The 27,767-nt window shown below is 51.4% G+C and overlaps 1 protein-coding gene across 1 annotated transcript in view; it reads right to left on the minus strand.

The window, feature by feature from the left end:
- Window positions 1-461: 461 nt before the first annotated feature.
- The window catches only part of LRRC75A (leucine rich repeat containing 75A), a 76,433-nt gene continuing 49,127 nt past the window's right edge, over window positions 462-27,767 (minus strand). The window contains exons 3-4 of the mRNA XM_054167002.1: window positions 19,719-19,831; window positions 462-1,407 (exon numbers count right to left, since the gene is read on the minus strand). Coding sequence (XP_054022977.1) covers window positions 822-1,407; window positions 19,719-19,831 — 699 coding nt within the window. The 3' untranslated portion in view covers window positions 462-821. The remainder of the gene's footprint in view (window positions 1,408-19,718; window positions 19,832-27,767) is intronic.

Here is a 27,767-nt window from a genome sequence, read left to right on the forward strand (position 1 = left end):
AGCAACAGCAATGAGCCTGAGCTGAGTCCTGCCTCCAGATTTCGCAGGTGGCTCTCCAAACTGGCCGGAATACCCTCAGCTTTGCTGGTGCAAGCTCCAGTTGCCACATGAAAAGCTCTGGAGTTACTACAGCAGCATGGCTGGTGGGAAACTGGAGTTTACATCTGAATAAATACTGGGCAGGCACACGTGTCAGCCAGATTTTGATAAGGCTGGAGAGTGAGAGCAACATCCAGGCACGCTGCAGGCTGGGATTTAGCTTCGCACTAGGAAAGCAAAGCTCTCCCTCCGGGCTGGCTCATGGTAGCAAGAGAGGCATCCCTGGCTGGTGTCTGATCAGACTGCTGTTGTGGCTCAGCTGATCAGCTACCCATCAGCAACTCCTGAAGTCAGCACTGGAAAGGATTGAAGGTGTACAGTCCTCCTTATGGTGACCACTGTCTGTCCACCCCACGTGTGGCAGCAGCTGGGGGCTGACTAGATCCAGAGCTAAGGAAATGGAGCTCTTCTCTGCAGAGCCTGAGCACCTTTCTTCTCTTGTGTGCTTTTCTGAGGGCCTCCATTACACCACCTTGGAGATACATTTCTGAGAGGTTATAAAGCACAGCACACCTGGCCAGCTTTTATAACACACAAGCATTGGATGTGATCACCTTGAGATGTTCTTTGACAAGAAGAAAGCTGACATTCACTGTAAGGGAGGAAGGCAGCAGTCTGGGCTCCCAAAGCATCCCATGCCGTGAATCGACCCTCTGCCAGGACCTCCAAGCGATGAGGTCTCCATTTGAAGTCAACCCGCCCAACAGCCACGGAGCCAGGCATCATGTCTGTGGTGTCACAGCACCCGGCTCTGAGCTGGGGACCTCCCCAGCCTTGTCTGTTCTGTCTGTCTGCTGCAAGTCTGTGTCGTCAGTCTCACCTGCTCCAGCTCGCAGGTCCTCCTGGCTCTCAGCCAGGCCGTCTTGGCTCTCCAAATCGCTTACCTGACCCTCACCAAACTCCAGAATGGTCGGCAGATTGCCTTGCTTGGGGCACCGCCTCTTTAGGCTGACCAAGAAGGGCTGTGGCAAGGAGAAGATGTCCACATTGTTGCCGAGGTCGATCCAGGTGACACTGGGGAACTTCTTGGGGTCCTTCAGGGTTTCGGTGAGGTCCCGTAGGATGGCTTTGGTGAGCCTGTTGCCGTTGAGGGAGAGGGTGGTGAGGTGTGGCAGCACGCAGAGGGCCGGCAGCAGCTGCAGCAGCATGTCGTCGGTCAGCTCCGTGAAGCACAGCTCCACCGTGTCGATGTGCTCCGAGCTGTGCTGCAGGTAGGAGGTGACTCGCTCCAAGTCCTTCAGCGTCAGCGGGATGCCTGACAAGTCCACCGTGTTGTCCTGAGGCTTCCCCATGAGCACAGCCTTCAAGCTGCAGGGGGAGAAAAGGAGAAAGGGGCATTAATGTCTGGGGGGGGAAATGTCTCTGCTTGGTGGCATCGCTTTGGGCTCCCTGGGCGCTCTCGGAGGGGGCAAGAATGTGAGTTGTTTAGGTAGGATGTTCAGCTGGAGCTAACCATCTCTCCTGTGGAGGCCAGGAGTGTGTCTGTGCAGTTAGGGGCAGAGAGACAGTTGGAAGCTGTCTGTCAGTGGCCAGAAACAAACAGTTTGAGGCAGGCTGTTGGTGGCCAGAAACAAGCAGTTTGAGAAGTCGAGTTGAGAGGCATCCCTGCCCCTGGTGAGATGGTTGGAGATGAGCTCTAAGGTCCCTTCCTATCTAAGCCATGCTGTGAAACAAACCGGTCAGAAAGTGCAGAGGTCTTTTCTATAACCTCTGCAAAACCCTGGAGTAGAGAAGTGATCTGGCTGCTTAGGAAGGTGCAAAAAATGATTAGATGGACAAGAATTGCTGGTGCTGGTGTAACCTTTCTCACACTGGTGATTGTGAGGCTGTCTGAGCAGGCGGACCCTTGTTTGTCCTCTCAGCGCTGCAAGCGAGAAACAGATCCCAAGACAGAACCAAGCCAGAATGACTTTAACCCAAGACAGCCAATGGAGGGTCAACACCTCCAGGGTTGAGTGATTTGATCCTGTACTTCCAGCATGGCAGACCTTTAATATGTCTTCAGTCTTGCTGCTGAGGAGATGAACACTGTGGAGAAAACCCTTAGATAAATAAATAAATTCTGACGATGGCCCTACAGAGGCTCATTAGCATGAGCTAGGCTGGAGCTTCACAGGTCACTTTCTCTTCTAAAGCAAATCAAAGAACACATCTACAATAGGACCTGTCAGCAGACTAGCACTGCTGAGGACTTTTGGCTAATGAATTATTCTGAGTGAATTAGGAGGTGGAAAGAGCCTCATGCATGCTAATTGCTCCTGTCAGCTCGGGGGAGCTCACTCACGGCTCATCTGCCGGGCTGGCACATGTGGGAGCCTCACGCCAGAGCAGCCAGCTGTGGAAACGCTTGTGCCTGAGCTGGGGGAGAGGCTCTGCTCAGCACTTGTGTAGTTTTTCTAGCTGAAGATGCAGGGCAGCACCAACGCTGCCTTGCTGAGCTGCTGAGCAAGCCCACCACCTCTGCTGTGCAGATGCTCAAGTGTGTCTCCTCCGGTGCCCACGCACTGTGGCTGCGATCGGTCTTGCACGGCACGGGGAGATGTTGTACAGCTGGTCCCGCAACACACTTCCCATGCTGTGAGCTGTTTTTCACTGCTGTGGTGGCACTTCTGTTAGTGGCAGGTTGTGGTTAGCTGGAGCCTCAAACACCACCTCCCCACCCCCCCTCCTCTCCTCCCCCCCAGTAATTTACCAAGATCTATTCTTATCCCTTTACATTTAACCTGGATGTGGGCAGAAAGACAGCTGTTAATGGGAAGTGCTTCTCTCTCCTGGGAATTTTGTTGGCAGCACTGGGAAAGAAACCAATCAAATAGTATCTTTATCATTTAAAATTGATATTCATATGTTGGCAGCTGCTTCTCTCCCATATGTACCACTGCCTCATTTTTCTTTCGAAGCAGCCCCAGTGAGTGAGGTGCAGTGAGGCTGAGGCCAGGGTTATGCCTCAGGAACAAGCTCTTTCCACCTGAAAAAAAAATAACCCTTAAATTACTTGTGTGTTGCAGTCTTTGAGCACCAAAGCTGGTGATGAAGGGCTCTGTGCTGTCAAACAAAGCAAACTGTATCCTTGTGAGTAAGTGACAGCCATTTAATAGCATGGGTAAAAGAAACATCCAGGGGTTGATCCTTGTTTTTTCCCCTGCATGGAGTGATGCTGCCTGCATCCCTTCATTTACCTTCTTGTGGGACTTCTGTTGTGGCTCTAATTCAGCAAAACCCTAAGAAGCTAACAAAGGGGACATGGGGATAACTTCAGGGCAGCTCTTTCACTATTGCTTCACATTTGTGTTTCCCCTTGGAGCATGCACACAATCCCTGCCAGCAAGTCGAAGAGAATTGCTCACTGAGGCTCTATCCTTTTCCCCTTAAGAGGGATTTAGCTGATACCTACTGAAACGGATTGATTATCTTGCACAAACATCCTTTTCACCCTGGTGCTGTGCAAAGACAGAGGAGATGTCCCAACCCCCTGGGGCAGTTCTGCCCTGTGCTTGTGCTGGGGGATGGCCCTTCCTACACTCCAGCTGTCCCTTGGGAAACAAACCAACCCCAACCATGATTTAATCAAAACAGTCCTGTGGCTATTTTGAGCCATCTCATGGAAATGAGGAGGATATTATGCTAACAAACAGCTGTAAAAACTTCTACCCCTGCCATAAAGTTGGCCACAGAATGGCCCCAAATCCCTGGAGGAAGATCTTAGCATTAAACAAATCCCTACAAGCTCTAGAGGAGGATCAGTGACACCCACTTGGTTTCACCCTCACATTCTCTGAGGATGTTCCATAGGGGGAGGCACAGATACTTCTCCCAGCTGGATTTGACCATGTGTAGCTACCAGGCACTAAACTCCTGCCAACACTTGGACACGATGCTGGTTTGTACACACTCATGCTAAACCAAAAGCTATTTTGCATGCTGTGAATCAGGCCAGAAAATGTTCCTATGGACACAAGCATTAATGTTGAGATCAAAGAGAATTAAAAGAAAGGGATTTCCTCTTGGTTTCCACTCCTGACTCTGAAGCACTGCACGAATCAGGACAAGAGCCACTGATGTCTCATGTAATAACAAGGGTAATTGGGCTGTTGAGCTTCTTCCTTGGAGGGCAAAGGAACAGCTCAAGAAAAATGAAGAGGAGGCAGCCCCACAGAGTGAAGAATTACAGTGAGAAATTCATATGATATCTCTGGTGAGAAAATCCTGTCAGCAACAGGAGCAATGAGTCATCATGGGGGGGAAAAAAAGTCTTGAGATAAAAGACTCGCCCTGAAATTCTGGTGGTATCACAGATAAGTATGAAATAGGTTCTTCAAAGTGCCCACTCCTGCTGCAAATGATGACAAAGAGTGGAACAGATAATTTGCCTGTGTGATGCTTGCAGCAATACCTCCTCTGTTCTTTGTTTACATGGCTTTCCTTCCCAAACCCCACTGAATTTGCTTTGGCTCCACACCAAGCTCCACAGGCCTGTTCCTCCTCTATTCCAGGCACAGAGCTTGGTAAGTGCAGGGGGGATTTGCTGATCTGATGGGAAGAGCAATCTCTCTGCACCCAAGAGCATCCTCTGCACCAGGAGAACTGACACAGGGCTTATGGCTTTGGCCATGCTGTGGTAGTGGAAGGACCACTGGCATCAGAATGCTCTTGGAGATCAATATCTCCTCCCCATCATGGTGAGAGAAAGCCAAGCATCTTTTATTTACATTTCTTTACTACATTACTCCATGCCTGTGTAATGTTTGCATGGATATGTTTTAAACTCTAGAAACCTGTGACACAAAGAAGTCATTTCTATTCCTGGATTGGTGCTGACCCTTTCCACCAGCAGCCTCCTTCATCTCAACCCCTTTGATGAAGAGCCCTCCACTAGAGAGCAGTGTCACCCAGCCCTTGGTGCCCAAAACAGATCAGGAGGGACACAGCCCACAAACTGCACCTTGCAGATGATTAGTTCCCACCTTGCAGGGGACAGGAAGCTGTCTAATCCCTGCTGTGGTGAAGGAGTGAGATGTCACTGTGCCTAGGATATCATACTTGTGGCACAGCCCTTGGCCCTTCTGCTGGGTATGTCACACAGGTGGAGCTATCTGAGAGCCTTGGACAGTTGTGTTCAGACTCTAAAGACCGAGAGAGGGCTCTAAACGCACCTAAACATCCTCATCTTCAAACTAATGTGCATGTGGAGGAAGGAATTGGATATTTTTGGGTGCAGCACCTCTCTGGGGAGAACAAGAGCATAGAGGAGAGGAGAAGGAGAGGAGAAGGAGAGGAGAAGGAGAGGAGAAGGAAAGGAAAGAATCTCTGTTTGGGGCTGGGTAGATTGATTTACTTTAATATCTCCCAGAATGTCTCCAATTTTACCCTAGAGAATCTTTCTGAGGAAAGGAAATAAAGGACAGAAATTGTGTTGAGCAATTTGGCAAGGTGGTGTTTAGTCCCTCTCTAAGGCTGATGTGCTTCCATCTTGTGCTAGCACAGAGGAGATGGGAAACCCAAGGCAATGAAGGTCTGGCAGCTTGGGCCGAAACTGCAGGTAGGGGCTGGGGCTTCTCACCATCTCTCATGGGCATATGAGGTGTGGAAAATGCAAAGGCTGCACTAATTTTGGAGGCTGAGGAGAAAAACATCAGTCAAGGAACTGAACACATCAAAGTTGTTCTTAAAATGAATGTAAATGGTGGGGAAAGGTGTGTGGAAACGTGCCATGGTTTTCTTTTCAGCCCAAACCACACAAACTCAAGACATTAACATTGGCCAAGTGGAAATCACAGATCCATTACACAGGAACTCAAGGAAAGTTCATGTGGATCCAAGTTCTGGGACTCTGGACTGCAAGAGCCAAGCTCCTATAGAAGCAGCTGCCCTTGGTGGATATCTGATGAAGTCCTACAATGGTAACCCCCTAAAGAATCTCCAGGGGTAAGGTTCAGACAAACAAAACCTCTGGGATGGGCCAAACCAGCTCCTTCTCATGGCCAGGCTCCAGCAGCAAAGTGTCCATCCCTGCAGCTTTCACCAGGCTTGCACCCACAAGATTCCTGCTGTGTCATAATTCCACGCCGTCTCTGTGGTGTTGACTAAAAGGCCCCAATTAAAGCTTTAAAAGCAACGAGCTTCTTGGAAATGGAAGTATTGTTATCCAAAGAAGCAACTTGATAAATGTCTCCAGCAGGGATAATTAAAGCAGGAGACCTGCTCTTGTTTGCATGCTGCACAGCCAGCTCCTCGTCACGGTGCTGGGCTTGAGGAGGCTGAAATCAAGTCCTCAGTGAAGTGATGGTCTCTTTGCTCTGCATGAAAACCACCACTTATGTGTTACATGCACAGGGAAATTTTTTCCCTCTCCAGCTTGTTTTTAATTTCCTGCTAAACAAAACACTAAAAATAAAGCAGTTGGGCCCCACCAGGATGCTTTGCTCTAATTCCAACTGCAGTTAACTCACTGGCTATGTAAATACCCTGCTGATGGAGTGCACCATCTCTCTGCCTCCCCCAAATGAAACGTGTTTATATCCTCCTTCTCATGACAAATTTCACTCTTAAGAAACCTGCATTTTCTCATCCAGAGAAGGGCAAGGAGGCTGGGGAGAGGCCTCAAGCATCAGCCCTACAAGGAGAGGCTGAGGGAGCTGGGGTTGTTTAGCCTGCAGAAGAGGAGGCTCAGGGGAGACCTTATTGCTCTCTACAACTACCTGAAGGGAGGTTGTAGCCAGGTGGGGGTTGGTCTCTTCTCCCAGGCAACCAGCACCAGAACAAGAGGACACAGTCTCAAGCTGCACCAGGGGAGGTTTAGACTGGAGGTGAGGAGAAAATTCTTCACAGAGAGAGTTGTTAGCAGTTGGAATGTGTTGCCCAGGGAGGTGGTGGAGTCCCCATGCCTGGAGGTGCTCGAGAGGGGATTGGATGTGGCACTTGGTGCTATGGTTTGGTAGTCATGAGGTCTTGGGTGACAGGTTGGACTCGATGATCTTTGAAGTCTCTTCCAACCTTATTGAGTCTATGATTCCTACAGAGAAACCATGCTGGAAGCTTTCCAATGAACCCTGCTCCAGCCTAATGAGGAACCACAGCTAACTCCCCACTAATAACAAGCATTTGCAGAAAAGGCAATTTGCACAAGTGCCAGCAGAAGGGGGGTGTGGGGGGACACACAAAAAGGCAACAAAACTACCAACAGCTTAAAAGAAAACAACATGTTGGGATTGTTGCTTCTGTAAATGACCTTCTGGAAGAGAGTCAGAGCAGAATAAGGAACTGTTCAAATTTGCCTTAAAGCAAACAATAGTTTGCAATCAAATAAACAATGGGTTTGTTACATTCTAACACAGGAGAAAAATAGCAGGGGGCAAAGAAAAGGTTTAAAAGACTCTTGGAAAAGGATTTTTGTCGTAGAATCATAGAATGGTTTGAGCTGAAACATCATCCAGTTGCAAACCCCCTGCCATGGGCAGGGACACCTCCCACTGGGCCAGGCTGCTCAAATCCAACCTGGTTTGAAACACTTCCAGGGATGAGGTGTCCACAGCTTCTCTGGGCAACCAGAGTCTTATTACCCTCATGGTGAAGAATTTCCTCCTGATGGCTAATCTAAATCTGCACTGCTGCTGTTTAAAACCATTGCCTCTTGTCCTACCCCCATGTACCCTTAAAAAAATTAAGGCTCTCCTGTAGCCCCCTTCAGGTGCTGGAAGGCCACTGGAAGGTCTCCCTGGAGCCTTCTCTTCTACAACTCCCTCAGCTTGCCCCTGTGTGAGAGATGTTCCAGCCCTCTGATCATCTTTGTGGCCCTCCTCTAGATTGAGTATATTAAAAATACTCAAGTAACCATTGGAAGAGCTGCTGACCCCCTGCCAGCTACCTGAAGGGAGGTTGTAGCCAGGAGGGGGTTGGCCTCTTGCCCCGGACAACCAACACCAGAACAAGAGGACACAGTCTCAAGCCACACCAGGAAAAGTTTAGGCTGGAGGTGAGGAGAAAGTTCTTCACAGAGAGAGTTGTTGGCCACTGGAATGTGCTGCCCAGGGAGGTGGTGGAGTCCCCATCCTTGGAGGTGTTCAGGAGGGGATTGGACATGGCACACCTTACTGATTCTATGACTAGAGAGAGAAGAAGCTGATGTGCTCTGGTTTGACTACAAAAAAAAGCCCTTTGATTTGGGCTGTAGTTCTCAGTGTCCAAAGGAAAGAGGCCACAGGAAGGGAAATCCCTAATAAAGTGCTCATGAAAACATACACCTTGCTGCCAATAAGTTAAAACCAGTTCCAAAGTGGTGAACTGAAAGGAAGAGAAGGAAAAAGGAAAGTGGTGTGGAGAGGAGGAAAGGCAGATGGTGAGGGATAGGAGACCCATGGGGGTGGGAAGAGCACAGCAAGGCAGGGCTGGCTGGGGCTCCAGCCCCTTCTGCAAAACTGGGAGGGCTGGGTGTGTGAAATCCTTCACTTCAGCCTCTCCCTTTGCTTTTTGTCACTGCTTTGTCTTACTGTTGCACGGAGGGATCCTGCCGGCAGGCTGGATGTGACCCCCATGTGGGGGGGTAGGGCATGGCTGCATCCTTGCTGTCCCCCTTGCCACGAATTTTAGAGGAAAACAAATGAGTTTTGACACATCTTGTCTATTTACAGATGAAAGGGGCTGTTGTTAATTATCTTCATCCCTTTCAGGCTCAGGGAGCTTTGGGGTGAGGGAAAGAGGCAGAGTCAAGCAAGGCAGCTAGAGGGGCATCAGCTCCAGTTTACTTCCGCACACCAAAAGCCTTTCCCAGCCCTTGAACCTGCCCCTGGTGCTGCAGACAACAACAAAAAGCCCAAGAGAAGGTTACAGAGAACTGCAGGTATCAAACCAAACCAGCTTTGGCTGAAGGCTTGAGGTCCATGCTTTGCAGAGGCCGTTTGGTGTTTCCTGTTCCTTGAAATAAGTTGAATTTCATTAATACAAAGGGGAAGAAGTCAGGATTTTTGCTGAGGGACTGGGGGAGGGGAGAGAAGCTTCAGAGCTGATTCTCCAGCCCAGTTTTCTCATCAGAAACCAGCCCAAAGAAGAAGAAAAAAAATCCCCCAACCCTTTCCCCACTGCTTTTCCTGCAATTAGGGAGTGATCAGCTGCCAAAGTGTGTGCCTGGGGCTTTGCTTTCCCTAAACTGTTTATTTTCTTGGAGCACAGATCACATTTGGAAGAGTTTAGGCAGGCAGAGGTCCTCTCTTGCCTGGGTTGCTCTGATGAGAGCCAGAGCACAAGAGGCAGCTGCCAGCCCAGCTCTTGGGGTCCCTGCATGTCCCTCACACTCTCTGGGGAGATGTTTTCTTCAGGGCTGAAAGCTGCTATCACCTCTTTGTTTCGCCCTTGCCCCCCAGTCCTTGGCACATCCTCCATTTCAAAGCAAGCTCCTGCCTTTCCTGCTGCCATCCTGACACTTCTGGTATGCAGTGATGAACCTCAAACCAGTCCTGGTGCTCCCATAGGTGGATCAAAGGGAAATGACTGACTTCTGTGACAGCCTGACTGCAGATACACTTCAAACAGCTGGATTTTGGGGGGGCACACATCACTTCCCCCACCCAGTGTGGGGGATGGACAAGCCTGCAATGGGATTGGTGTCCCCCAACCATGTGGAGGGACTCAGGAGCTTCCTCCAGCTCTCACTGGGGGCACAGCACAAAGGACACTCAAGCACTTATGTCAGGAGGAGCTGCACAGCGAGAAGGTCTCAGCTGCAAGAGGAACCCAAGGCCAGATGAAGGGGAGCTGGGCAAACTGAGACAGCCATGGTGAACTCCTTTCACTTGGCTTTTAATTGCAATGTGCACAACCATCAAGCCAGACAAAGCTCTGCTCTGTGTGATTTTCTATAACTAAGCATCCTGCTGGTCAAGAAACCCTTGCACTGTCCCCATCCTGCCTCCCTGCAAGGGCACATGGCGCCCAGGGAGGGATGAGAGAGATCCCAGGGGGCTAAGCACTGTCAAGCTAATGAGACTTGAGCGGTGTGTGACGGCTTCCCGGGGCCCTCCCAGCGCCGGGAGGTGCAATCTGCTTCCCATTAAGGCACGCAGGGCAGAATGGGTCCCGCTCAGCACAGCGGAACAGAGCAAGCATTGTAACCTCAGCTTTCATCGGATGAGGAATAACAGGATACAACCTGATCCGCTACTAATTCCCCGCTCGTGTCTTCAAAAGGGATGGGGTTTTGGGGGGGCTTTTTCATATTCTGTTCCAATGAGGAGATTTAATACCAGCCCTGCCTGCCTTGCTTTCTAAGCAGAGCAGAAAGTTGCTCCTCGGAGCAGGGGGATTGACCGTGCTTTATTTGCTTCCCATAGGATGCTTCCCATAGGATGCAAATAAAGGTTTCTCGTGGAGCTTTGCTACCCATTCACAATCCTATTTCATTTTAATAGATCCTTTCCACGAGCCCAGGGTCTGCAGAAAGCAGCTGCTGCCGCTTCTGGGGCTGCCAAAAGAGAAGAGCCAATGCCTAGTGTCATTTCTCACCCCGAGAAAACCTCCTCCCCCCAGCACTTTGACTGCTTCTGGCCGATTCTCCCCCCTGCTGATGCTGGGGATTTCAGCCTTCATTTCCTCCAGAGAGAGGAAAAATCAAGCTACTCCTGGGGGTGAAGCTGGCTGCCAAGACTGCCTTCCCAGCTGGGCAGAAGAGAGGAGTCATTTGATAGCTGCTCTGCACGGCACAAGAGCAGCACTGCCCGGTGCCCCCCCAGTCCCTGCGGCACTGCTCATTCTGCTGGACAAGCAGGAAAACCACAGAGAGCCTTCCCTGAAGTTTCCCTGGCTGGCTGTGCAACCTCCTTGCCTTTCTGCTCAAAGTCAGGCAGTTAGCAGTTGTATCAGTAAAACCACAAGCCAAGCACCCTCTCCCTGTCAGCTTTCCAGTGAAACCCTTTTATCCTTGTCTCTGTTTTCTGTACCCATCAGTGGTGAGGCTCCAAGCTGGCTGTCAGAGGGGAAGGAGCGATGCTGGCGAAGTCAGCCCAGCAACAAAGCTTCCCAAGGTCAGAATTTGCCTATAGTCAGGGAACACACATTTTATTTGCTTTCCCCCCAGGTCTCCAGCTCTCCATCTTCAGAAGAATGAGCCACATTTTAGTCCTCAGTGGCCAGCATGACTCAATAGCTGACTAACCCAGATGGGCTTCCCTCTTAGCCAAGATGCTGCTGAGGAGTAATCCTCAGGTGAGACTGAGCACACAGGGAGGCCAGCACACGAGGATGGCTTCCTTCCAAACCCCCCCTCCACAGCCTGGTGCTACCCATGGACAAGGGGAGGGTGAAACACCTGGAAGAGCATATTGCCACCCTGGGCTACACGTTGCTAGACAAAAGCAAGCAGTCCTGGGGCTGAATGTCCCATTTCTCAGGGACTGAGATGTGTCAAAACACAGGCTGCTGGGTGTCAGTGAGACAGGCAAACCCAAAGCTGAGAACTGAACACGGGCAGGGACTGCACTCTGTGGTTTGGTCTCTCTTTTCCTGAAGGTGCCAACCAGCCCCTTTTGAGATGCAAAAGATCCTTCTGTGCTTTCCTGAGCGCTGGCAGGATGCTTGGCCAGTGGCCAAAGGGGTTTTTTTTTCTCTACTCCATCAACTAAGGGACTACACCATGCCCAATGATGAAGTGTCAGACTGGAAGGGATGAGTCAAGCCTGTGTCTGGGTCACTCATGGGGTGAGCAGGGACCTCAGGGCTGGGCTCATGGGGGACAGATGGAAATGTCTGGTTATGAGCAACCAGAGCTGCATTAACTAGGCCTGAGCTGCAAGAGTCTGTCCAGGAAAGTTCCAGCCATGCAGGCTGCTGGCACACTTCAGCACAGCTCTGCTGGGTCCTGCACTTTGCTGCTCACATCTTCTCATGCAGGGCTCACAGCTTTCTGCAGCCCAACCCTCTCCACTCCTGGCAGCCCCACAGCAGCACACAAGAGAAAAGAAACAACCCAGCCCCAGCCCAAGTACCTCAGTGCCCCTTCAAAATGCTCGATGCCAGCACCCTTTGTGCTGATCACCTTGGTCCAGCCCTTCTCCTCCCCGTGGCAGCAAGGAGCAGTGGTGCCTCCAGTGCTTCTATCGCCGTCCTCCTTTGCACCACTATTTTAGATCGTTGCTTTCATTCAAAGAGAGCAGCAGCAAGCGTGGGAGGTGGAAACTCGACCTCAACAGCGAGTCAGAGCCCCGAGCCCAAGTGATGGATGAGCTCACTAAACACCTTCCTTTACCCCTGCTAACGATGCACCACGTGAAAGGGCTTGGGGAAAAAGAAATTTAAAAGGTTCTATCAAAGCTTCCCATGAAGCTTGAGCCTCCTAATTGGGAAATATAGCCAGAGGTGACAGCCACATTGAGGCTGGTTGGTAATGAGCTGGGCACTGCTGTGTGGAGGAGAGATGCTTTTCTTGCTTGGTGGCAGGAGAGAAGCCTGGGCCTGGGCAAGGAACCAAACTGCCCCTCACCAGCTGAAAAAAACCCCCCCACATAAAATAAGCAAGGCAGTAGCTGGTTTAGACAAGAGAAATAATCACAGGGTGATTGGAGGGCTTCCAAAGCCAGGAGGAAGCACAAGTGTGTGTGGCTTCATTATTTCACCAGCTGATTTAATAACAATTTCTGCTGGTTGACTCCCTGCTCCACCATCCAAGCTGGGAGGATGGATTTAAAGAATCTCTGCCATGTGTCAAAGGCAAATCTAATTTCCACTCCCCCCAGGAGCAGGGGAAGTGGAGGAGCAGTTGCTTAAAAAGAGAAATTAAGAAGATCACACTTTTCACAGTCAAAAGGCCTCTTCTAATCAAGCATGAGGCTAGAAAACATGTTCATGGGACTGCAAGCACCTAAAAATCAAAGAGGCAGGATGGATGCACAGCTTCATTTGCTTCTAACTGAGTTGGGCTGGCAAAGTTAATGTTGGGGGAGAGGGGGGAACTTCAACCCACCACTCCTCCACGGGGAGGAAAACCACTGGATTATCCCTTAGAGCAGTTGCAGGGAGGGAAGGAGGAGGTGGAGAGTGGCTGGAAATGGAGGCTTTAAATCCCAGGTAGTGTCTTTGACTACCTGAAGCTTTCAAACCCACGGCACAGCTTGAAGGGTGTGAGCAAGCTCAGAAAAGCCAGGCCACAGGAAGGGAGGTTTGCTGCTGCTGCTGCTATCACCTCATCCCAGCCCTGGGGGTTTTTTATCTGCTGCAGGATATTTTCTGGTGCTTCTGGCTGTCACTTCGTTTGCTCAATGAGGAAGCAACAAAAGCAATTCAAGCCTCTGCCAGGGTCAATATTCATCAGTGGGGGAAAGCAGTGGTACTCCCTCGTTTGGGTTAATTGTTTTAAGCAACCCAGACAGCTTGCAGAGGGCAACAAGCAGGTTGAGAGCTCACTTTACAGAGTGAGTCAATGGAAAAGCTTAAGCCCCTTCCAAGGTGACAGCTTGCCCCATGCCACGCACCCGGCTGCCGTTTCAGTGGCCATGCATTATTCACAGTTTAGCTCAAACAGCTTCAAAAGTAGGTCCTTGCTAACACCAGCTCCCCCTGAGCCAGCAAGGTGTGGCAGGGCTGGCCCAGCAGCTCTGCTGGCACACAGGAAGGAGCCACAGCCCGGCCTCGATGCCGTAGCTGTGAGGGATAACCTCTCCAAACAGCAAAACGAGAGCCGTGCAGAGGGGTCTGGAAACCACCTGCTCCCCCTGCACAGGTGAAGGGATTTGCAGCATCCCCCCAAAATCACAGCACCAGGCAGTACCTCAGGCTGGGTTTTGCTCCATGTGCTGGAAAGCACTTTGCTGCTCGTGGACAGCCACCTAACACAGGGCAGAATAAAGTCTCATTGACACAGGGGAGATCACCCACTCGTGGATCCCAAAGGGCTCCAGCTCACAAATTCTCTGCTCCTCTCCAGCTGCCAGCATGCCTGCTGTGCACACACACATGCACACAGATGAGATTCCAGTGAAGGGCCTGCAGAATTCTTGCTCCAGCCTCCTCCCACCACCAGCAGATTTGTGTTGGATGCTCTGAAGAGATTGTTTGTTGCAGGAGCTACAACTTCTCCTACTGCTCGCCCACGAGCTGTCGGCGGCAGAGGAGGATTTTCATCGACATTCATTCTCTTTCTGTTGTCAAAAGGAAGGGCACATTATTCATGCACTGGGCTTCCCCCTACCCTGGGGTTTGTTTTGGGGGTTTTTGTTGGCTTTTTTTTTTGCTTTACAAGGGCTCTGTAAAGAAATGCAAGCAGGCACTGCAAGCAAGTAGGCAAAAATCAGCATTCCTCCAGGACAGAAATGTTTTGTGCCCCTGATGAAATGAGCAGTGGGATGTGAAAAGATCATTCCTGCCAGCAAAATAAGGCTGCTTAACCTCATCACTAAATCCAAACACCCTTCTGTTTTAACAGGTCTCTGTACCTGGCTGTTGAGTGTGACAGAGAACATCCAGCCTGCAGCTAGGCATTGGTCAAGTGTTGGAACTGGCTGCCCAGGGAGGTGGTGGAGTCACTGTGTTCAAAAATCCTGTAGATGGGGCACTTTGGGACATGGTTTAGTGGGCATGGTCATGTGGGGTTGATGGTTGGACCTGAGAGGTCTTTTCCAACCAAAACAATTCTATGCTTTTACAAACATGGTGACTCCAGCACCTCCCTGGGCAGCCCCCTCCAACGCCTGACCACTCCTGCAGGAAAGAAGTTTCCCCTAACATCCAATCCAGACCTTTCTGGCACAAATTCAGGTCATTTCCTCTTGTCCTATTGCTTGTTCACTGGGAGAAGAGACTGACCCTCACCTCACTACAACCTGATGTAGAGAGGGAGAAGTTTTCCCCTCAGCATCTTCTTCTCCAGGGTACACAACTTCAGTTCCCTCGGCCACTCCTCATAAGACTTCTTCTCCAGACCCTTCATTGCCCTTTGCTGTCTTGGGCAAGTCTGCCAAACTTCCCCTATCTGAAAAAGAGGTTTTACCTGATGGAAAATGTGGAGTTACAACAGGAATAATCGATGCTCCTGCAGACACTGCCCACTGCTCAGCCCAGTGTGGGCCAGGCACCGCCTCTCCATCCCCTCCCTGCTGCATCCCTGACTCTTCACTATCGCTCCTGGGCACAGCAGCCACACAGGCAGCAAACAAAGGCAATGTCCTGGCCATGACTCTTCAGGGATGGCACAGACCCTGCAAGCCCACCTCCTCCCTCCCCACAGAGTGCACAAGCCCATGCTCCAAAGCAGTTCTGGACGCGGGGAGCTCTGATTGCCTGTTCTGCTTTCGTGATGCTGAAGGCCAGCACTTGGCAGCAGGAGGAGCAGGGAGATTCCAGGATCTAAGTCAACTCTTGCTAGCTAAACACTGGACTGCAATCACGTCCCTAGGCAGAGCCAGAGACCTACAAATTACTTTAGCAGGCTGGTTTCACCCTCCTGCTATTGGCTACCCTTCCAGGCAAAACATTGGGTTTTATCCTGGAAGTTTAATATAGCTATATGGGATTCAGAGGGAGGCACAGAGAGGGAGAGAGCAAGTGAGAGACAGACAGATTTCCACTATGCAAAAAAAAAATTAAATAATTTAAAATTAATAAGGTCATTTGGCAGAGGTTTGGGTGCTCCAGTGCCAGGCAGCAGGGGACAGCCAACGCTGAGAGTTTCTCCCTCAATTTGGCTCTTTCCAGGCACACTCTGACTGTGATGCCTGGGGTGAGATGGAAACAGAAAGCTCCCAGCCTCCCTCCCTGCCTGCACAGCAGGTTGCCTGCAGGTTGCCTGGCTGAAGCACAACCAACTGGAAAAATCACTTCCAGCTCAGCCAGGCACCTGTCCCCATCCTCCTGCTCTGGCTGCTCTGCTTCTGACCATCACCTGGCGCGAGCACAGCACTTGGGGAATGAAGAAAAGCCATTTCCCCTTGCAGCTATTTGCCACATTGCTGGTGAGGCTGATTGGCTTTGCTCAGTGCTTGGTCAAGCTGTGTCCATCTGTGGGGTCTCACACCTCATGCCAGTGAGAGCTCAGCAGAGGTACCAGGTGGGCCTGGATGGGCTGGTGCAGGAGGAACTGATCCACCCTACTGCTTGTGGCTGCCCCCACTGCCCAGTGGAAATGCCAACAGGCATTTAGAGAAGGGGGGGAAGCTATCTCACTAAAATTGGGACTGTGGGCATCTGAGGAGGCAATGCAATGACATCCAGGGGCCACCACCCCTGAGCAAGAAGAGAAGAGCATCCCACTAGTCTGAGACCCACTTGATCCCACAACTCTGGAAATGTTTTCATCAGAGAGAGGGATCAGCACTGCACTGACACATCCACCTCCTACAAATGCACTCCCCACCACTCCTGACTGGAGGGCTAACTGAGCTCCAGGTCCTTCCCAAACCCTTCCAGCATGTCTAACCCAGCTGCAAGGGACTGCACCAGGAGCATTGGGAGATGGTAGCAAGAGTGAGCCTGGAGGAATGATGCCTCCTAATGAAGCCCTGGCACGGAGGGCAGTGTGTGTGTATCTGCTCATTAAGAGTCAGTGTGCTAACGAGTGTGTCTCTGGCAAACAGGGCCCAGGAGCACAAAGCATCCCAAAGACAAAGAGTTCTAATTAGCAAAGTATTTTCCAGTAATTCTGCATCTCTGGACTGGGAGCTCCTCGTGATGGCTTCCACCAGCCCTGCCTTGTGCTGTAATCCCTAATTATCAATAGGGAACCAGGGACAAAGCTGAAATATCCACTGCAAGGTCTAGAATCACCATGCAGGAGACAAGGGGGCAGGTTTGCACATCCAAAGCACGGGGTCACATGCTTCCCAGGGCAGGATCCTCCAGGCAGCTTGCAACACAATCATAGAGCTGGAAGGGAACTTAAAGATCACCTAGTTCCAATCCCCCTGCCTATGGAGGGACACCTTCCACTAGATCAGGTTCCTCAAGGCCCCATCCAACCTGGTCATGAACTCTTCCAGGGAGGGGACACCCACAGCCTCCCTAGGCAACCTGTTCCACTGTCTCACCACCCTCACTGTAATTTTTTCCCCCCTAATTTCCAGTCTAAATCTCCCCTCTTCCAGCTCAAAGCCACTGCCCCTCATCTTATCACTACAAGCCCGTGTAAAAATTCCCTCCACAGCTTTCCTGCAGGTCCCATTTCAGGTACTGGAAGGCCACTATTAGGTCTCCCTGGAGCTAATCTAGGGGCTGACTCCGAATTGTCCTTTTCTAACCCCAAAGTTGCCTTGGAGGAAAGTCAGAAGACTTCTTCTCCAACGGGAAAGAAACAAAATGAAAACAAACAAAGAGATCAAAGAGGATGAAACGGCTTAAGGAAGCATTATTTGCCTGGTGGACATTACAAGGTTGGCACTGCAGGGAGAAGGAGATGAGGGAAAGGGAAATCCATCACCTCCCCCTCTGCAGCAGCCCTGGCAAATCCCATCCTACAAACCCTCGACGGGGCAGGGCCAGCAGCCTGCCTGTTCCCATCCCCTGGGGTCGCTGCTGTGTGGTCAGGGCTCGTTTATGGCCAAACCCTCACCCCTGCTACTCACACTGTGAAAAACCTCAGCTATGTCCCAGCTCTCCCAAGGAAAGGCAAACGCTGCAGCAGGCTGCGAGATGGAGCCTTGCAGATCTCTGGCACATGGCTGTGCTTGCACAGCCACTCCCAGTGGATAATTAAGGACAGGGGGCGGTAATTAAAGGCAGAACGGCACGAAGAGCTGCTTGAAGTTTGGGTTTTTTGCTGTTGTTTTGTTCACTTTCAAGAACTTCTTGTCTTTGGGGGCTGCAAAGAGCTCCCCACTGCAACATCGGAGCAGCTTCAATAATGCCCTGATGGGCTGGCAAGGGGTGTGCATTTCCTACTCTAATTAAGAAACACCCCCGAGGGTATTGGAGCTCAATGCTCCTTAAAAACCCTCCACACACAGAAGTGGAGTTACCACTGCCGTGGCACCGAGGTGCTCCTCCACTTTGGGGTCTCTGTGGATGACATGGTGCAAGGATCCTGAGCCAGATCTCCAGGAGACGTGGTCCTGATCCTGTTGGGCCATGCCACCCTCCATTCCCTTGTGTCTTGCAAGCTAAAGAGTAGATTTAGACTGGCTGCTAGGAACAAGCTCTTTACCATGAGGGTGGTGCAACACTGGAACAGGTTGCCGGAGGAGGTAGTTGAGGCACCACCCCTGGGAGAGGTTCAAGGTTAGGCTCAACAATGCTCTGGGCAGCCTGATCTAGTTGAGGATGCCCCTGCTGACTGCAGAGGGGGTTGGACTGGATGACTTTGGGAGGTCCCTTCCAACCCAGACCATCCTATGATTGTGTGACTGTGTCTGTTTTCCTCCTGGGTGTATTTTACTTCCCTCTTCCTCGCGTTTCAGGTCAAGGTTTTGGTTTTTCTCACTAGATTAATCTCCCCTATGGCTACAAACAACATCTACTACAACATCAACCAAAACTCTCTTGGGACCACGAGCCAGCACTTGGATCCTGATCCTGACTCTGCCAGATGGCAGCTTCTTTTGTATTTCTCACTTCCTTAAACACAATGAATAAAATATATATATATATAAAGCACAACCCCATGGACACCAAGGGCTCCTTTTCATTCCCATCAGCCTCACCTGTGGGTTCCTCAGCTCCTCAGATCCAAGGTGTTGGCAGCCAGGATGCTTTGCTGAGGACCCAGGCAAAGAGGGGACCAGGGTCATTCACTCCCATATTTCTACTCCAAATTTACTGTTTACTCCAGATCTTTATCCAAACAGTTCCCTTCATGCAAATGTGCTGCCAGCCGTGGTGTGCATGGTGCCACGTGCCTGTATGTTAATTGCCAGCTAATTAGGATGCCTCAGAGCAGTTTGTCTCCTGGTCTCCAAAGGCCAGCATGGGGGAGCTTGGAGGATGGATAGTTCAGGTTTTTCCAGCCTGGTCCCCCTGCCTGGGCACTACTGTGCTGCTCTGCAACTGGGATACACATTGGGAAAGGAAAATGGGAAAGGATGAAAACACCTCTGGGTGAGCAGGAAGCAAGCTGGGAACACAGCCACACATGGGGGGAAACACTGGAGAGAGAGGAGACAGCTAAGGATGCTGGAGGTTGGAGAGGGTCTTGTCCTCCCAGCTCCCCTGCAGCCCTGGCTAATGGTTTTACGCACTTTCCTTCACTGTGGTTGCTGCAGATGGGCAAGAGGCAGCTCCCACCAGCGCCCACGCTTGCACAGCATGGCCAAAAGCAGCATGCAAAGAGGCCCTTCCTGCCCCCCTGAGCCTGTGACTGGCACCAAGGATGCATGGACCAGGGAGGGGAGGGTAACCCAGCAGGGTGACAGTGGCTTCTGAAAGCTGACTCAGAATACAGAATTAACCAGGTTGGAAAAGCCCTTTGAGATCATCAAGTCCAACCTATCACCCAACAGTATCTAACCAAACCATGGCACTGGGTGCCTCATCCAGGCTCTTTTTAAACACTCCAGTGATGGTGACTCCACCACCACCCAGGGCAGCACATTCCAATGGCCAATCTCTCTTTCTGGGAAGAATTTCCTCCTAACATCCAGCCCAAACCTCCCCTGGAGCAGCCTGTGTCCTCTTCTTCCATCACAGGTTGCCTGGGAGAAGAGACCAGGACTCACCAGGACTGAGGCTTCCTCTTCATGATGCCCTGGCGTCTCCACTGCGAGTGGGGGCTGAGGTGGTAGGTGAGCTGCCGGCAGAGCTTCTCCATGGCCCCGAGGGAGTCTCCTTCCTGCAAAGACAAAAGAGGGACACCAGGTCAGGTGTGTCCAGTTCAGGGCCCCTCAGTTTAAGAAGGACATTGAGACACTTGAACGTGTCCAGAGAAGGGCAACGAGGCTGGGGAGAGGCCTCGAGCACAGCCCTGTGAGGAGAGGCTGAGGGAGCTGGGGTTGTTTAGCTTGGAGAAGAGGAGGCTCAGGGGAGACCTCATTGCTCTCTACAGCTACCTGAAGGGAAGCTGTAGCCAGGAGGGGGTTGGTCTCTTCTCCCAGGCAACCAGCACCAGAACAAGAGGACACAGTCTCAAGCTGTGCCAGGGGAGGTTTAGGCTCAAGGTGAGAAGAAAGTTCTTCCCAGAGAGAGTTGTTAGTCATTGGAATGTGCTGCCCAGGGAGGTGGTGGAGTCACTGTCCCTGGAGGTATTCAAAAGGGGATTGGATGCGGCACTTGGTGCCATGGTTTAGTAGTCATGAGGTCTGTGGTGACAGGTTGGACTTGATGATCTTTGAGGTCTTTTCCAACCTTATTGACTCTGTGATTGCCATCAGACCCACAGGATGCTCAGACCCCAGAGCAGCTCCCTGCTTGGCAAGTCATAAGGCACTATGCTAAAGCTGTGTAGGAAGGAGGAAAAAGAAACTCCACTGATGGTCAAGGTGCTTCCAGGATGGAGCATTTCACCAAAGGCCATCCTGTGCTGCACACCCATGGACATTGCTGCTGGAGCACGAAGGCAGGGGTGCACAAGTCCTGCCTGGATAAGGATGATGAGGTCCCTTCTTGGCTGCTGTGCTGGGTTTCAGGGGACACACGTGGCAGGGCCATCTCTTTGCAATTCAGGCAGCAGCAACCATGACCACTTGACACCAGACAGAAGCTCTCAGCCCTGAAGTTGATTAAAGAAACCAAGCTGCCCATCTGTGACCATCAGAACTGCCTTACAGAAGAGCAAACACACTCAGAGGCTCTGTGAGCTGATGGAGATCTTGGGACCAGCTCTTATCACAAACTCTCCAAAAAAATATTATTGCTAGGGGGGGAAAAAAAAACCCACCAAATCCACTTCCAAGAAGAAGAAGGATTTTGGTGGAGCCTGCTCAACTCTGATGAAAATTTCCACCCAAATGAAAAAGGGGCTGGGGGAAACTTCAGCTCTGAAAGGGTTTGAGTGTAGAGATTTTTGCTTCCTAAAAAGCACCACAGAAATATCAGCGTCTGGGCTCTTCGCTCCTGTTTCACTGCAAGAGCTTTAGACACTAAGGCATCCAATCATGTGCCCTGCCTGGCTTGCTCTCTGAAAGGTCACAAGCAGAGACCAACCTGACCTGAAGGATAATACTGATTAAAAAAGATCAATAAAACAAATCAAGATGTGGCAGTTTGTGGCCTGGTTTTATGAACCTGCTGCATCGTGCCACATCCCAGAGAAGACACAGAGACCAAAGAAGCCCTAGAAGAGGCAATCAGCCTGGGCTCAGCTCACCACTGCTCTTCACTCAGGCTGATTGCTCAGGGTTTTGCTGTGTGCTGGGATGAGCTGGGCAATGACCTGAGGAGGATGCTGCACCTTCTCTGCCTGGCCACCCAATTACTGCTGCCTTCACATCCTCCCTTCGTGCCCTGGCGGAGCTGTGAGCCGAGTGCTCTGGGCAGCCTAATTTATGCAACGCATTCTCCCACCTCAACTCCAAGGCAGCAGAGCAGGACTGGCCTTATAAAGATGTTATAAATATTGATTTAACCAAGGAGCAGAAGGGATGTTGACAAATCACCTCTGGGTGTGCAGGGAAATGATTACAGCATGTTTTCCCAGGGTGGAAACAAAATACAAAGCCACAAGCCCAGGACAGAAAGGGCATTTTTTTGCAGGTGGCAGGAGCAGAATTCACAGAGCAGAATCACAGAATCATTCAGGTTGGAAAAGACCTCTGAGGACAGCTGTCAATGCATCACCACCATGCTCACTAAACCATGCTCACTAAACCATGCCCTGAACTGCCATGTCTCCATGGGTCTTTTTTAACACCCCCAAGGAGGCTGACTCCACCACCTCCCTGCAGAGCCCATTCCAGGGTTTGAGAAACCTTTCAGTGAAGAAGTTTCTTCTAATACCCAATCCATTTCAGAGCCTTCATAAGACTCTGGTTTGGGTTTGGGCTCCTTGCTCCTGCACATTGCATTCCCATCACTATGCTTCACCAGCCCATGGGTGGTCCCTGCTTCAAGAACCCCCTGGTTTTAGGTCCCTCCTTAAACCTCTGTAATTCCTCCTGAGAGCCTTGCAGGAGGCTCCAGAGGAGCCCCAGGCTAGAAGAGCTGCCCTGGGTTGCACAGGACATGTGTGATGAGAAGGGATTTAGCTGATGTGGTGCCAAAGGCAGACTTCATCCCAGGAGCTAAACAAAGGCTTTGTCACTGTTTATGATCCAAGTCTATCAGGAAGCAATTGAGGCTGACACACACCCTGGTGGGACCCAGCCCAAGAGCTTGTTTGCAAACTGAGTCAGCTTAAAACTCAGCCCAGCTCACTCATCTCCCCCAAGCTCTAACCTCACTGCCCAGGAAGAGGCGAGAGCAGTGCCTGCAGGGCAGCCAGGAGTGCTGGGGTCAGTGTGTTACCCTGGCAGGATGCCAAGCACTATTCCCATGGGCTTCCCAGTGCCCTGCCAGCATCACACCCTGCTGCCAACCCTCCCTCTGATGCAGGGTAGCACTCCTGCTCTCCATCTAGCATAGAATCATTTAGCTTGGAAAAGACCTTTAAGATCATCAAGTCCAACCCTCAACCTAACACCACCATGGCCACTGAGCCACATGAACACCTCCAGGGATGGTGACTCCACCACCTCCCTGGGCAGCCTGTGCCTGACCATTCTTTCAGGAAATACAAGTTTCCTAATATCCAACCTAAGCCTCCCCTGGTACAACTTGAGGCCACTTCCTCTTGTTCTGTCACCTGATATTGGGGAGAAGAGACCAACCCCCACTTCACTCCAACCTCATTTCAGGGAGTTGTAGAGAGACAAGGTCTCCCTTCAGCCTCCTGTTCTCCAGATTAAACAATCCCACTTCCTTTAGCCACTCCTCATAAGACCTGCACTCTAGACTCTTCAGTAGCTTTGTTGTCCTTCTCTGGACGTCCTCCAGCACCTCAATGTCCTTCTTACCAGTGAGGCCCCAAAACTGAACCCAGTATTTGAGGTGTGATCTCACCAGTGCTGAGCACAGGGGCACAAATACTTCCCTGATTCCTGATGCAGGCCAGGATGCCATTGGCCTTCTTGGCCACCTGGGCACACTGCTGGCTCACATTCAGCCAGCTGTCAACCAGCACCTGCAGGTCTTTTTCTGATGGGCAGCTTCCAGCCACTCTGCCCCAAGCCTGTGGGGTTGGTGTGACCCAATGCAGGACCTGGCACTCAGCTTTGTAAAGCCTCATACAATTGACCTTGGCCCATTGATCCAGCCTGACCAGACCTCTCTGCAGAGCTTTCCTACCTTTTGAGCAAATCAACACTCCCACCCAATCTGCTGTCATCTCCACTTTCCTTTCTGCTCTGTACCATCAGCATCCACGGGCACGATGTAGGAGAAGACACAAATCCCCTGGCACAGGCAGATGCTGCTGCTGTCCTCCCTTGCTGCTTCCAGACATTCATCAAAAGCAAAGGTCCTTGTGCCCCACCTACATCAGTCTCTATCACATCAGTTATGGATGGCCAATACAAGGCTGGGGTTTTACTGTGGTCAGAGGGCACACGAGTGGCACAGCAGGCTCGCCTCAACACGCAGAGACCGAAACCCACAGCACTGGGTTTGGCAAACACAATGTGCCCTTTCCACAGAAGGGCCAATAATCAAGAGCAGGGCAAGGAGAGCTGACATTTTCACTGAGCTCACAGTCTTACCACCAGCACCAAACCACAGCAGCAATCATTCCTGAAGCATCTCACAGGGGTGAAGCTCCAGCAAAGGCATCACCAGCGACAGCGTGGAAGATCTGGTCCCTTCCAGCATCAGTCATGGTGCACATGCATGGAGAAGTGCATTTGTTACTCTGGTTTCCAAGCTCGGAGAGGAGAGCTTGGAGCATCTGAAGAGCATCTCAGGGTTGGGGAGATGAGACAGACCACACAGGGAGTTCAGGATGCTGCCAGGAAACAGCCTGTGCTGGAGAGCTGGGCTGTGCCCTTTCTCTTAGCACTACACTCAGAGGCCAGCTGATAAACGTTGGTAAGATGATGGTGATGAGCCCACAGCTGAGCTCCCTACACATCCATCAGCTACACATCTGGAAACATCTGTGAGTCTGTCAAACCTCTTGGTGTCATGGTCTTGCACAAACCTGTACAGATCCTGCAGCAAACAGGGAGAGAAAGCTGGGCAAAGCATGCTGCAAAACTGCCCCACTTGGGTACTGCTCAAAGCAAAGCCACTCTGCAAGGAGAGGGAAAGCTGCACAGCACACTCCCCTCTTCTCCTCCTTCTTGGTTGTTCAGCTGGAAAGCTGTGAGGAGAAGCACAAAGGTCAGCAAGGCTGACAGAGCTCACAAAGAGCAAGCCCAGGTGGAGCAAGCATGAGCTCAGAGAAGCAGTGTTTGGGCCAATATCTTGCCTTCCACTTGACTGTGTCCTCTTGAAGCTGGCAGAGACCCAGCAGAGTTCCTGGCCATCAGACATGATGCTGAGCACAGGATGGAGGGGGGGATGAGGGGAAAGTTGAGAGTCGAGATTCTTCCCTGCAAAGGGCCCCTTCCCCTGCTGTTCCTCCTCTGGCTTTGCCTGCCTCCAGCCTCAGGAGAAGGACAGGGCTGCTCGCTGCTGGGAGGAGCCTGGAGATGGATGAGATTTTAATCCCTTAACAGATTTCAGCTGGAACAAGGATTCGTGGCACATGCCCCAGCTGCAATCCACAACCAGCCCCTCGCCAGCAGGCTCTTGTTCAACTGCAACACGAGAGGGAACGGCACGAGCCAAGCCCTCTCTGTCCCCATGGCACAGGCTGGAGACCACCAGGCTCCTGACCCTGGCTCCAGCCCCAAAAGCAGAGCTCTGCATGAAGGGATGGAGCAATAGCACTTGAAACAGCAATCAGTTAAACTCCAGCCATAAAAGAGAGCTGTCAAAGGCTAGAAGCCAGGCTCACCCCCTCTGTGTCCTGCTAAACCCACCCTGGTTTCTGCAGGGGAACTTCCAGAAGGTCTCACCTGCAGCTTAGGAGAGAAACCACTCAGCCTCTGTCAGCCCCAGTTGTTGAGGCATCACCCAGCATCCGAGCACCACCTCTAACCACAGCTGAGCAATCCCTTGGACACGTTCCTGGGGGTAATTGGAAGCAGGGAGGTGACACCATGGGAAAGCAAACGTGGGATGAGCAGGACCATGGGTTGGGTTTTGTTTTCCTCTGGGGGATAAATAACCACAGCATCGCTGCCTGCCCTCCCTGCATCACCCCTGTGGCAACAACTCCCGGGCCGTGCAAATTCGCGCTCACAAAGGCAGTTTCAGGGCTGCTCCAGAAGCAGCAGCCAGAGAGCTCAGAGGAGGACGCAGGCAGCTGAAAGCCTTTGTGATAAAGACGTTGTTGCAAATTAATTTGTTTTCATTGAGAAATGAATCACCCACTCCTCCTCCCGCCGAATCCCCGGGGGTGTGCAGAGCCCCGGGGGCTTGCACCGGGGCCAAGCACGGAGTAAAATAGGCCAACGGAGATGATTAAAGAGCCCGGGGAGAGAGTTTCCTGCCGCAGCACAGCAGGGAATTGACCCAAATTAGAACAATTAGCCATTGTCCCCCGGCGGAGGAAGCAACAGGTTTTGTCTCCTGCTATTACACAGCCCCACATTCTGTCACTTGCAATCAAGCTCTGGGCAAACCAAACCCGAACCAAACACAGACCCGAAGGTGCTGTCCTGCAAGCTTACCGTGCCCAGAGTCCCACTCTGGCTGTCCTGATTCGGGGTTTTTACTTCATTTAAAATCAATATTGCCCTTCCCCCCCTTTTCTGTTCGCTTTAAACAACTTTCCAGCCTTGCAGCACCTCTTTCCAGCTGCTGCAGGATTTGCAGCTGCTGCTCTAACGCACAAAAGGCTCTGCCCGTGCACAAACTGGGGCAGGGGAACTGTGCTCACCCTGGGGCCACCGTTCCCTGCCTAGGCAGTGGGTGGTGTGGAGAGCCCTCAGCCAAGATGCTTGCTTCCCATGCAGTTCAGTGAATGGTGACCCTTAAAAAACATGACCTATTTCACACCCAGAAAATACAGAGAATGGTTGAGTCCCTTCCAAACCCTCCTCCTTGACTTGTCAGGAGTGATTAGCTGGGACCATGGGATGATAGTCAGGAATATTAAGGAAGAAAAACAAGTTGAGAGAAAGAACCCTGTGTTCACAATGGTAAACAGTCATTACACACTGCAAGATAAAATAGTGAGAGATGTTCCAGGAAGCCCTAGGAAAGGTCATCCTCAATGGCTTTGATGTGTCAGATCACTTATTGCAAATCAGCAGCAAGCAAGGGAGAGCAAATCCCCAGCAACCCATGGTGAGGTAAGGATGGGCTTTGGGGGTTGGAAAGGATGACAACAGAATGAAGAGGAAATGTTATGTCAGCACCATGAAATGGCCTCATGTGCAGAGCTTTCACATGCCAGGACATCCCTAACATGGGCCAAAGCTGCTGGGCCACAGGAGAACAAGCCACATGAGGAGATTGTTCAGCCTGGAGAAGAGGAGGCTCAGGGGAGACCTTGTTGCTGTCTACAACTACCTGAAGGGAGGCTATAGCCAGGAAGGGATTGGTCTCTTCTCCCAGGCAACCAGCACCAGAACAAGAGGACACAGTCTCAAGCTGCACCAGGGGAAGTTTAGGCTGGAGGTGAGGAGAAAGTTCTTCCCAGAAAGAGTTGTTAGCCATTGGAATGTGCTGCCCAGGAAGGTGGTGGAGTCCCCATCCCTGGAGGTGTTCAAGAGAGGATTGGACGTGGCACTTGGTGCCATGGTTTAGTAGTCATGAGGTCTGTGGTGACAGGTTGGACTTGATGATCTTTGAGGTTTCTTCCAACCTTACTGATTCTATGATTCTATGTTTAGTTTGGAGAAGAGGAGGATGAGGAGAGACCTTCTCACTCCCTACAATTCCCTGAAAGGAGGCTGCAGTGAAGTGAGCATTGGTTTCTTCTCCATAGTATCAAGTGACAGACCAAGAGGAAGTGGCCTCAAGTTGGACCAGGGAAGCTTTAGGTTGGATAGTAGGAAAAGTTTCTTTCCTGAAAGGGTGTACAGGCATTGGAACAGGCTGCCCAGGGAGGTGGTGGAGTCACCATCCCTGGAGGTGTCCAAAAACATCTAGACATGGCACTCTGGGACGTGGTTTAATGGCCTTGGGGGTGTTAGGAGGATGGTTGCACTTGACAACCTTGAAGATCTTTTCCAACTAAACCAACTCCATGGCCTCCAACTCCCTGCTAGGAAGGCAGCACCAGAAGGCAGAGGGACACACCTCAGGCAGTTAGTCAGTGAAAGCCACGTCCCCCACTCACCAGCCGTGAACCACCCCCCACCCCAGTCAATGCAGCAGCCAGGAGAAAGCTCTGGCTGCCCCAAACCCCACACCCAGCCACAGCAGAGGCCCCAGAAGGGCTTTCCCGAGCCACTGGCATCCTGCTCCCTGGCGCCAGGGCCCCGGGCTTTAATAGGAACCGAATTTACGATTCCTTCCCTTTTGATGTAGTCACGAGGAGCTGAAGTCATCTAATGGCTTTCTGCTTTTCTCCCCCCCCCCCCCCCCCCCCTTCTTTCTTCTCCTTTCCCCCCCCCATCCCCCCTTGCTTTCAAAGCATGGGGCTAAATTGCAGCCTATTGTTGCATGCTGACATCTGCGCTGCAGCCAGCCCCAGCAAGCCACTGCCAGACTTTCTCTTTTGAAGCCCTAATGGAGTTTTCTCC

This window comes from Dryobates pubescens, chromosome 13 (genome assembly GCF_014839835.1).
Source record: "Dryobates pubescens isolate bDryPub1 chromosome 13, bDryPub1.pri, whole genome shotgun sequence".
NCBI lineage: Eukaryota > Metazoa > Chordata > Aves > Piciformes > Picidae > Dryobates > Dryobates pubescens.